This window comes from Malurus melanocephalus, unplaced genomic scaffold (genome assembly GCF_030028575.1).
Source record: "Malurus melanocephalus ecotype Western Australia unplaced genomic scaffold, MMel_1.1 scaffold_271, whole genome shotgun sequence".
Taxonomy (NCBI): domain Eukaryota; kingdom Metazoa; phylum Chordata; class Aves; order Passeriformes; family Maluridae; genus Malurus; species Malurus melanocephalus.
Genome location: NW_026623503.1, coordinates 77178 through 89350, shown reverse-complemented (window position 1 = coordinate 89350; position 12173 = coordinate 77178). Strand labels below are relative to the sequence as shown.

At 39.6% G+C, this 12173-nt stretch overlaps 1 protein-coding gene across 10 annotated transcripts in view; it reads right to left on the bottom strand.

Annotated features, from left to right (window-relative positions):
* Positions 1-1698, bottom strand: part of GOLGA4 (golgin A4) — a 73309-nt gene extending 71611 nt beyond the window's left edge. For 9 of the 10 annotated variants that reach the window (XM_057376138.1, XM_057376140.1, XM_057376141.1 and 6 more), the window contains exon 1: positions 867-971. In XM_057376138.1, the coding sequence (XP_057232121.1) occupies positions 867-956 (90 nt within the window). In that variant the 5' untranslated portion in view covers positions 957-971. Of the gene's footprint in view, positions 1-866; positions 972-1378 lie in introns of those variants that run through there. The other variant, XM_057376139.1, reaches the window with a different exon arrangement.
* Positions 1699-12173: the final 10475 nt, after the last annotated feature.

Here is a 12173-nt window from a genome sequence, read left to right as displayed (position 1 = left end):
GCTGCTGCTTACTGAAAAACATTAAACTCCGCAGCTCAATCTCTTTACACTGCACTGAAAGTTCACCACATATGGCAAGTAAGACAGCACTCTAAGCTGCAACTTAGAGAAGGCGCAGAACTACTAATTATGGAACACCTTTACCTAAGACTCAACAAGTAACATGAAACTTTACAATAGATCCATTTCCAAAGATCCTACCTCTATTTCACAAATGAGTGATTCAAAGAATACAACATAACTGACTGTCAGCAGTTTTGAAACCATGGTCTAATACTGAGAGTATGCAGTGTCAAATCTCCCAGTGGTTCAAATTACACTCAGATCAAGTCCAGGCAACTAATCACCTATTTGTCAAATTAACTAAATTACCTGACTATACCTTAACATTCACAGGATTCAGAGTTTATATCAGTCTTATATTTTTAGATTCCAAGATGCAAAGGATACTTAAGCTAGCAATGACACACAGGCAGACATTATCAGAAGACTTTGCCAATATGAAGTTAACTTGTTGAACTCATTCCAGCCAAAATTTGCTAATACTGCTTGGACACATGCATGCATGAAATCATCACAACGTTTTGTTGCCCACTGTCACTGAGAGAGCTACTCTGCACTCATGTCATATCCAGTGTGTACTATTATCACTTAAAACCAGCCATTTCTACAATCCAACATTTACAGTAATTTTGCAAAAGTACATGCAAGAGAAAAATGGCCGATTAAATTATGACGAGAACAAACACCTTGTTCTCAGCTTTATACTATATTTTCAATTCTTCTACAGTTAAAAAAAAATACGCAACAATAGGGTTGAGGTAAGCAAACCAGCCCTCTAAAAGATGGATACAAAAAGGACTTACTGAACCAAAAGAACAAACATTAATATGGCAGAAAAGGATAGCTAGGCATCTCAGCGCTGGATTGTTTTTCAGTGCACGTCGAAGTGTCATTACTTAACCTGCTAAAGAAGAAACGCATTYATGTTTCATTCTGTTTGATGTTCAAGCAAGAGATGGTCTTTACATTTCTCCACAAAACAGCCTTTGTAAAGTGACCAAAACGAAGCACGGTCTCTGGCAGGAGAAGTATCAAGAAGGTAACAACAAAGTTAGATGTCAAAGTTGCAGAGAAGCCGCTCCGCGGTGACAGCGACTCGGGGCGCGACGCTTGCCAGCCGACCGACCCCGAGCCTTCGGTCGGCCCGGCCTGTGCGGCGCGACCCTCCCGCGGCAGTGGGGCCGGTCCGACCGGCCTGCGGGATGCCAAGGCCTCCCCGGGCAAGGCGCCGTCCTGCCCCGCCGGGTGCAAGGTCGTGACAAGAGCCCAAAGCGGCCCAGCGGACACGTCTCCCAGTAGCCTCTCCCCGCCGTACCTGCGGCGGGAGAGAACTCGCACGTCTCCCCGCTCCGCGCGCCGCCACCTGCTCCTCGCTCATCTTCTGCTTCAGCTTCTTGAACATGGTGGCGGGAGGGAGAAAGGGTACGGCTTCCGGGCCGGCCGATCAGGCGGCGAGGGGCGCCCAGAGGGCGGTAGACCCGATCTCCCCTCGCCCCGGCCCGCTGAGCCACCGCCGCTCCGCCCTCGAACCCCCSCTCCACGACCACTGCGCCTGCGCAGCCAACGTGGAGCCAAGCATTACGCCGGTGTGCGGCGAGGCACAAACTTCCGAACGCAGCGCCCGGCGTTATTCCTCCCACAGCGTAGGCGGAAGTGCGGCCCGGGCGGCTCTGGGCGCCAGGACCGCGGTGGGGCGGAGCGGCGCTGCCTGGCCTCACTTGCTTCACCTCTCCCGGCGGACGCGGGAGGCGGTGCCGTCCTGGTAATGGAACGGGCGGAGGAGTGGCCGCTTCTGTCAAGGGGGAGGAAAAACGGAGCGGTAAAAGCCGACGCCTCGCTGCGCCTTTCCGCCGCCGTAGCCGTGTAATTCCGTACCTTAAACACCCCCACCGCGACGCTTGATTTTCCAGAATGCTGACCCTGAGGGTCACTAAGCCCTCGSGTGAGTCCTCCTGAGTTGGTCAGCGACAGAGTCGAGGACAAGCTTTCACAAACCAAAGAATCCAGCGGCAAGCTCGTGAAAGTTTCCCTCTAAAAAAAAAAAAGTCCAAAAGTTGCTTTTTAAAACTGCCTGAAAACCTATCTGCTGATAAGACTGTCGCGATGTTTTCGTTTAGTCCACCCTGAAACCTTTTTGCGTAGTCTTCTGTTTGTAGACATGAGATACACTGTTATAACTGAAGTACCTCTGAAGGAGGAAAGGCACTGTTAGCTACTAATATTGTTGCTACTGCCTCCGTGAAACTAGGGCGGAAATGTTCTTGGCTGCTTTAGATCCCTTGTTGGATAACATTTATGCATGTGTGTTCAGTGCTGCCGCTGTAGCAGTAGAGGACTGTCAGCGTAGCTAGCATTCATTCTCCAACAATGGGACTACTTTGAAACTTACTGCGCTGACAGTAACATTGTATAAAGGCTGAAAAGTGCATGGTGCTGTTTGCAAGAAACTATGAACCACGTTGTCTTCTGTACAGCTGCCTACTAAGGAGGCTGTATGCAGTAATCACAAATGTCCAGAAATGTTTTCACTGACGCTCATGAAATCTCTTAAGTAATTTGAGGRGGAGAAAGTGGATGGGAAATGATTTGCCCATTTGCTGTTACACTGAGTAAAAAAATAAGCAAGATACATCTACAGCAAAAAATAAACTGCAGGTTTTTCTATTTTTTTTTTTTTGCTACAGTTTAAACAAAAATGTTTTTCACCAATCTGTTTAGTTGTAAATAAACTAAGACTGATAGTGAGTGATCCTTTTTCTGTGTATGTTCCTGTTAAGACTAGTCAGCATGCTTCAGATGACATCAATGACTTGCATACTCTATTCATTGTTGGTGAGAACAACTGCCTTCAAACACCCTCAAAAATTTAGTCTGAACCTTATAAGCTGTAACAGCTAGGTAAGTATCTCGAAGATTTGTAGGGTATCTTTTGTATAGATTGAAGGAGAGGTATAGGAAAAAGTCTCTAGGACCAAAAGGGCAAAACCATCTGAATAGCTGTCCATGAAGAAATGAGATAAAATGGGCAATGAAGTTTATTGCATCCATAAAAAGTAAACATTGTTTACTTCAGTGAGGTAGCTTCTGTTCCCTCTAAATATAACATGCAGCAGCATGGCTGTAAAATTCAGAGGTTATCAAGTGAGAGGAGCATTGCCTGATGAATGCTYTAGGAAACACTTTAACAACTTTCAGTAACCTAATGAATCCATGATCCTCTCAAACCTATGTTCTCTACTAGAAATGCTGGCTCATATTCTCTTTTTCAGTTCAGATTACTCTTCTGATTCAAACCTAAGTCACTAAATGTAGTATGTGAATTTGATGGACAGATGCATAAGGACACTATCTCCTATAGCTATCAAACAGAAAAGYACAGCTTTTAAAATTAATTCATAAAATGTATACAACACAAAAGAGGTCTGTATTATTTCTTTGGAAAATTTAAAGCTTGAGATGGTATGTTCTGAATGTTCTCATTATACCCATGTTTTTGTAGGACTAAAGGCTATGTGGAAGAGAACAAATTTGAGACTAAAAACTATGATTAAAAAAAGTAATTGTTTCCTATGCTAAAGTTTTAGTTACTACAGAAAATGGTAAGGGGATTTATTAATTGAAACTATTAATGGGTTGCAATAATATTAATCTGATAATCATATCAGAATAATTTGATATTTTCTAGGGGACTTTTTTTCTACAGCAAGGACTTTTGTTGTGTAAATTTCAAGGTACTTAATCATCTCCTGGTTTTCACAGGAGGTGCCTAACCTGGGTTTTAGAAAGACACTAAATAATTTGTATGTATCATTTAATTATATATAGGTTGGTGGCATTTAGGAAAATCAAAGTGAATTTCTGTGCTTTTAACCCGGTATCTTTTGTGATACATGGCTATATGTCTAGTATTGCTCCAATAGTACCAAGTGGTATCCCACATTAAGCAAGCAGCAGTATACAAATTCTGAAGATATATATGATAACTCTGTAAAACCCAGCATGAACCACCTAAATAGGCTTTAAATGTTTTAGCATCTGGGCAAACTTCATTAAAACATATTGCAATATACAAAGCATTTACTCTAAAGCATTTACTTCTCCACAGAAATTCTGGGAGAAATGTCTCAAACGACATTCTTACATGCAGAATGTCAAAATCCCATACTTAACTGAATGGTACCTTATTTTTAGAGGGTTGAGCTGATCCTAGCAGATTTATTTGCAAAATTAAAAGTAGTAGCTGAAAGTGAAGATATGCCCCTCCTTTTTTATCTTCCTTGAGTACACCAATTAACATAAATGAAAAAAGGAGAAATATGACATTATAATACTGTCTGCAAAAGATAAATGTATACCTGCAAAGGCAATAGTTATGSTAGATAATTAAGAATAAAGGTCTGTTTCAAATTAAAACTGTAGCAGTCGTTAAGGTATTTCTATGGAGAAGGGAATAGTGCATAAATGTAAAAGAAGTCTAGATTTCTCTAATTGTCAGCAACACTGGCTCACACATGCCTGCCATCTCATTCCTTGCCTTTTGCTGGCTTCAGTACTTGTCAGTCTATCTCCTTAGTAATTTCTGAGTGATCAGTCTCCAGAAAACTAACCTGGCAAAAGAGCAAGTAATTTCTGCTGACTTACGGTGCTGAGTTTCCCCTGGGAACCAGAGCTGCTGTAAGGAGACAGAGGCAGTCACAAGCTGGATGGTTTTATGTTGCAAGTTATTTCAGATTGCTCACAAACATACAGTCTTCAGTGAGCAATTTGCTTAACTTTCAACTTAAGTAATCTGATTATGTACTTCTTCAAGTTCAGCTAACAAGCAACGCTGTTACTGGAATTATTGACACTATCTCAACTACCTTAGTTGCTACTGAGGCTGAAGTATTCATGTATATAGTCTTTAGCCAATCTAATCTAACTTTTAAAATGCTAAGATTGTAGCTTTCTGAAAGTCATAAAAAAGCCATGGACATAAATTTGAATATGGCTTTCAATACACTTCTCCACACATTCAAATCCAAATACTTTATGAAAGACATATGAATTTGCTAGCAGCTAGTTCTTTCAATCTAGTTATCCAACACAAATATGTTACATAGAAAAATGTAACATAACATATGTAGCATTTCTGATAACATTTTAATGTTGGTTCCTATTTTTTTTTGGAGAGGAGTTTTGAATTTTTCTTTACTTCATCATCATGCTGTTCATGTTGAATAATAGGTGTTACTTAAAATTAACAAGAACTAGTAACAGAGTAAAAATACCTATTAAGAAGGGAGCACTGATCATGTAACAGGGAGTTACTGTCCAGAGCTTATGTACAAACCACTGTTCTTTATACACAGTTTATGGAGTGTTACTCTATTTGGTAATATTTGCAGGTTCTATTCCTACTCCTAAAATACAAAATATTATTATTGTTGATGTTAAAGTAGTCAGGGAGTGTGTCATGCATGGATGCACAGTGCATGATAATCTGTGCATGGTAATCAGTTTCAGTTCAGAAGTGTTTTGATCTTTACTTCAGCACCAAGGTTATGAAACGCAGCATGCTACCTGACACTGCAGTGAAAATTGGGGTAGCTCATTTTACCTGCAACCTACAGAAGGAGAAGTAGTTGTGCAAAGGGAATCCTTTATAGTGCTGTGGTTAGAACCCTAAAAGCTTTATTATGAATAAAAGGGATAATCAGAGCATTTTTCTACATCCAGTTGCTAATTTTACTTTTATATTTAAATGTTGTGACTTACAACCACCACCAGATGACACTGTTCTAGATTATAGCTATGCCTCTGTACAATCATTGTCAGTATTACAAATGCAAAAGTATACCAACAATGAAATGAGAGTTTAACACCATTCAGATCAGGGAACAAACAAAATGCGAAGTTTCTATGTCAGCTGTATAATCCTTCTGCGTACAAAATATAGGTTGCTCTAAGTAAATTACTGGATATCAAATACTAATTTTTTTTACCACATGCCTGACTTCCTAGCAAACAATCTATGCTGTTTATTTGTGCATTCATATATTCACCTGTAGTGCCCAGATATTTGATGAACTCGGTGAAATTAAAACAGAGGAAAGAGGTTCATTAACGAATTGAATAAAGTTGGTGAGTGACATGAGGCTGAACTCAGACTTGTGAGTTTGTTCGAAATGCACAAGGCTATGGAAAGAGCAATAACACTGTCTAAAAAACCTGAAAGGTAACCCGAAAGCTGCAATTGTTCACATTGAGAAGACAAGAGGAACTGAGTCACTTCAGAGAGAAGAAAATATGATAGGCATTGCTGCTCTGCACTTTAAGAGATAACAGAACCTCTCTGTTTTAATGGGGAAGTTGTTAAGTGATCCTATTTTATTCCACATAGCTCTCTTCCCAAAAGTACAAAGTGCAAGCACAGCCACTGAAGAAAAACTACTAAGAACCACTGCAATTAACTGGCTCATGAGATAYATTTTTTTTAATGGAAATATAAGAGATCAAGGAATTTAAAAGTGAGTGACAGGATTTGATCTTGCAAGAGTCTGACTTTCCTAAAACAAAAATCTTAACTTTATCACTATCTTGGTGTTTTCTTTCTGCTTTGTCTAGAGTGTCAAAATCTTTCTCTTATTCCATTTTACTTTAGTTGTACCTTAAAAACTCTGAACATAATGAAAAGGGAGCCAATGATGCCATAAACCAGGAATCATTTTTATCAACAGTGGTGCTAGTAATGAGTTTGATTTTAAATTGGTTAGCAGCAGATGCTCACTTGAGTACTTTCATCCTTATTTCCGTAATCACAATATAAACAAAAAACCCCAAACTTTAAATCCTCCCCTTAAAAAAAACACCAACGAAAAGAAAACCCACACCCACACACAAACAACANTATAAACAAAAAACCCCAAACTTTAAATCCTCCCAAAAAAAAAAAAACAAACCAAAAAAACAACCAACCAAACAACCAAACAACCAACCAAACAAACAAACAACAAAAAAAAAAAACCTAAACCAAATCTGTATGGGCAGGGACCTAGACCAAAAAAGAGAAAATAACTGATCCTGAAGAGAGAGCTGCTTCACAACTGAGGAATGGGCTGGTTTTGAGGAGACCCTAGGCTCTATTCCTAGATCTTCCAGTGTCCTGGTCACCCACAGTGAGCAAGCTATTTTGCATCTTAATACTTCTATGTGTATTTTAATGAAGAATAGTGGTCCTATCCAATTTCCCACCAACACGTGGTCACATGGTTAGCTTTCCTCTTGCCCAGCTTCTGATAGAAAGGTCAAAGGAATGGCTGCTTATTTAGTTGCTTTTTAGGAATACAGAGCTACACATTCATAAAACACAACTGGGACTGCTGGGATTTTTCTTATTCTACGACAATATTTTCTCTTTAAACACTATCATTAAGAAACAGCAAGTGATTTTGCTTAGTAATTTCTAGTCAGCAGCAATAAGAACTCATGCACTTGAAACACTAAGTTTGGAAGAGCTAAAAACCCTAATATGTATGATTCCTTTACCTAAAATACAGAACATCTAAAAGCACATCTTTGGAGATGCTGCACCCAGCAGAATATGGCTGAGAAAAGTCACTAAGTCATAGCATAACAGATTCTTAAAGAAGTGTACTGAATAACATTTGCAACTATCAAAATAACCAGCTATTTCAAGAAGAATCAGGAAGTATTTTTTCCCAATTACAATACTGTATAATTTGATAAGTCATTAAGGAAATGATAAGTCATTTCCTTCTATGGCATTAAATTTATGAAACTGATGTATGCAGAATACAGAAAGTAACAACTTGGGAAAAATTAGACTGCTTCCCTGCATCACAGTTTCTAGAACCTACAAAACAGAATAAATACGCATTTTTGTTCCGTGTTTGCGCAAAGCCAATACAATGTCACAAAAGAAAAGGACAACAGTGTCATGTAGATAAAGGTATCAATTAGTGCTTGCATTCAGGACATAAGGATTATGAAAGTAACAGATCTCTAAAATCAGAAGCGACATCTAGAATTCAGATTAGGAATTCACCAGCAGTTAAGATAATAATCTGGATACTGTTATATTGCTGCTTGAGTATTGTCGTACTCAATTCCCTACTACTTACACGTTTCAATGAAATGTTTTGGAGGGAGGCGTTTTCCTCCCTTTTCTAGCTCCCAGGATTAACTACAAGTTTTGCTGTGAACTCAGTAATGTGGAATATCTGGTTGAAAAGACCAAAGGCTTCAGACCTGAAATTCTTTTCATGTCTGATCTACTTAGTAACAGGCCCATAGAGCACTTCCATATAAAGAAGAGTAACTTGCCTTTCGGTTGAAAATAGAGAATTCTTCATTACCTCTACCAAACTACAACAGAAGCACGGTTATTAGTATAGATTTGCGCACATGATATCTGTCTTTCTTGAAATGCTATAGAAACCAATGTGTGGTAGGTCTGATGGCATGCCCATAAAATAAACACAAGTAATATTACAGGTGAGCAAAGTTCTGGAAAACTCAAGATACTGCACAGCAATTTGGCAGTGCCTATGGAATTGAAGCATGGACTAGTTGATACTGTTGTTAAATTTATTATTTAAAGTATTTTTAATACTTTGGCAAGAAGACATTGTTATGTGTACATACATAATGAAAAGAGATGCTTCCCTTGTTGCATTTTCATGCTATTTCAGCACATCTAGGAGCTCACCTGTATGTAAGGGTGACTTGCTGACATGCTTCCTTYTTATTATCCCCCTTGTCTGCATATGGAGAATCTTGAGATGTGAAAATCTTCGACTTGAAAAATATATCTAAAAGGAAGCAATTACCAAGCTGCTCAGATACTCCAACTATGTGACTCTGCATCTTCATCTCTTACCATGTACTATTTCAAATTAAATTAAAATTCTAATAATCAAATTGTTTTCTCTCAGACTTTGCTCTCTTTATTCTGTCACTTTGATTCCACACTCGTTTCTCACCCATTGAGTCTCTYTCTGTTTATATGGAAAAGGCCAGAGATATTAGATAAAAAAAATTAGGTGCTGCTCCCAGGATAATTATATTTAAATAAAATATACCATCTTGATTTACTAATATAAAATATTACTTACTGATGAATGCATCTATTAAAATGGAGCAAATACCTTCTAAGTAGCAAGGTTACAGTTTTCCAACTATCCAAAATAAACTCTGATGCCTGTAATTGAAGTATTGCAATGTTACATTTACACAGGAAAAAAAAAACCACTTAAAAAAATCCCTTATAACCACAGAAATAGTGACAAGTCCTCACACAAGTATTTCCTCTGGTAATTTCATTCAAATCACTTCAACTTTCTATGGCTCTTGAAGGGGAAGGGGGTTTAACCTAATGTTTGCAATTACCCAGTTAAATTTTTAAGAAACCAAATGTAAATTCAAATTACTGTGTGATGAAAAACTAGGCTGGCCTCAGCTTGTCCTGCAGCACCTGAAACTTCATTTGAAATAGCATCTGTGGGAGATTAGAAAAAAAGATGCTGTGTTAATGAGGAATGTCTCAGTATGCAACTATATACAGTATGTTTGGGTTGGACAGAGATCATTAAGTTCAGCTCTAGAAAGATACTATAAATTTTATAACGTCTAGTTGATGATGTATGAGATACATCATCAACCAAAGTTTGTTTGGTATTGAAACATAAACTAGCCTGGCATAAAAAGAATAAGACAACTGTGTTTTATTATATTATCTGGCTAAATCAAAGGATTTCAGGCAATTTCTTTTTATACTTTTTTTTTTTTTTTGGCATGCAAATTTGCATGTGGCCAAAGTAATTCAGATTTATGATGGAAGTTGCTGCTTACTGAAGAATTTACAGTATAGTTTTTACCCTGTGACTCTTTTGTATCATATTGATGTCTGAAAAGGTCTTAGAAATAAAACCCCATAGACCGGTGTCTATAGAGCAGGTATTTGTTTATTGCAGCACTGGTGTAGCCCTGGAGGTGAGGGGGATTTCTCCTCCTAACCCACCTGCCTTCACTTAGAATTGGCAGGTATTTATAAAGCAAGCGTGGTGTAATATTACCATTGTCACTACACCCCCCACATACGCCCATCACCATACATGGGCACGGAAATACATGATATCACAGTTTTGCAAGTGCACATGTGTCATCTTCAATTCAGTGGTCATGAGGGTCTCCCTCTAATGAGATAATATCCTTTTCATCATGGTGGACTTTTCACCCTTCTCTTCAGGGCATGCGCAGTTGTGATGTTCATGGGTTTTTTCTAGTCCTCCAAGTCTTCATTTTCCATTATTTTGCTGACTGTCTTGTGCTTCTGCCAAGTTCTCATTAATGCTCTCTACTGTTCCTTGTTATAGCATCTACCTGTCTACTTTCTTCAGAGCTTTTTCTGACTTATGCCCTGTCTTGGTTTGAAAGACAGGTGTTTGCCAATGAAGGCAGGGATCCCCCTTGGAGTGGTGGATATGACCCCCCCTTCCCTCCGAGTTATTATAGCTTTGAAAAATCACGGGCTTTCAGGCAAGAATATCAGGAAAAGGGAATAACAGTTTTTTCTAATATGCATAACAAGGTGAAAAAAGTAACAACAATAGCAACAACCAACTCAGTCACAAACCCAGTGACAGCTGCACACAGAAATACACCCTCTCCTTTGGTGCAGTTATGGTCCCAGTCGGCAGGGGCACTGTTGTTTCCCAGCTGGGCAGGGTGGGTGCGATGATTCCCCGTTGGCTGCAGTGGGTGCTGTGGCGCGGGTCCCAGCTGGTCCCAGATCTCCCAGTGGCCAATGGTGGACACAAACCGGCAGAGGTGGATGGAGAAAAGTTCCTCTGCAAACTCAGGGTGGAAATGCCTATCTCAGTGGTCCTCTGGACGGCAAGAAACCCCAGAACAGCTGTATGAGCAAAGAGATGAGCAGAATACCATGGCTGCAGATCGGATGCAGCAGAACTCAACCACTGCAGCTGGAATCTCAGGGATCCCCGGCAAGACACAGGGGCAGAAGATCACAGTGCAGCAAACAGGAGCCAACGAGCAGAGATGCTGGGCTCTGCAGAGAAGAGCAGGTGAGCTCTCCTCTGCAGGTAGCAGGTCCACCTCCTCCCCCGAGCCAAGCAGGGCAGGAAGTGAAGTGACCCCCCATGACACACCTCCCCTCCGAGCCCAAAACTCCCTCGAGAACTTCCCTCTCTCCAAAGAGAGGGATAGAAAAAAAAAACAAAACTGCCAGGCAGGAGTGCTCAGGGAGATCATTTGGGTGGGGTGGAAGCTCTTTTTCTTTTCCCCAGTTGCCCAGCTATCAAAAGAATGATTTGGCAATCAGTGTATCTCAGCAACAAAATGGGAAAGAAAAATTCCCCAAGAAAGGAAACAAAAGGAGAAACCTTAACCCACAACATGCCCCTTGGTGATTTTACATTTCTACATACCAATCCAGCTGGCTGGATTACATCCAGCTGATCCACTGTATCTTGCTAATAACCTATATAAAAACTTATAATGACATATGAAAACTTATAACAACATATTATCGATAATATATTGAAAGCTATTACATTGTATGTTGATAATACATAAAGAAGTTTATAGAAAGTTTACAATCATAGGCCTCATAAGCAGCTTGTCACTTTGACATAAACCATAGGTATCAATATGATACTCTTTTTTCACAGAAGTGCTACACTGAATTATTTATGAGATGAAGACCAGACATGCTGAGGCAGGGAGGCCTGCTGTGGCTACTTGAGTAAGAATGCACAGAGGTTCAGGAAAGACCAAGATGTAATTCTGTCTCCTATCAGTAATGACTAGAAGAGAGTCTTTGAATAGTCTTTGATTTACAAGCATAAAGGGGAATTTATTATTCTTCTATTATCCTGCTGTCCTGGTTTAGAGACAATTTTAGGAGAAAAAGCTCTGCAATGAATGATTCCTCTAAAGGAAAGGGTTTCAGCAATCCCTTCCCACCGATACGAATTTTCTGGATGAAAGTGCAAAAAAACTGTTTATTTAACAAAGAAGGTTCCTGCAAGGACAAGGGGAAAAATGAATAACTGTTAGATTTTGAACTTTCGGAACCTTGCGCCCCC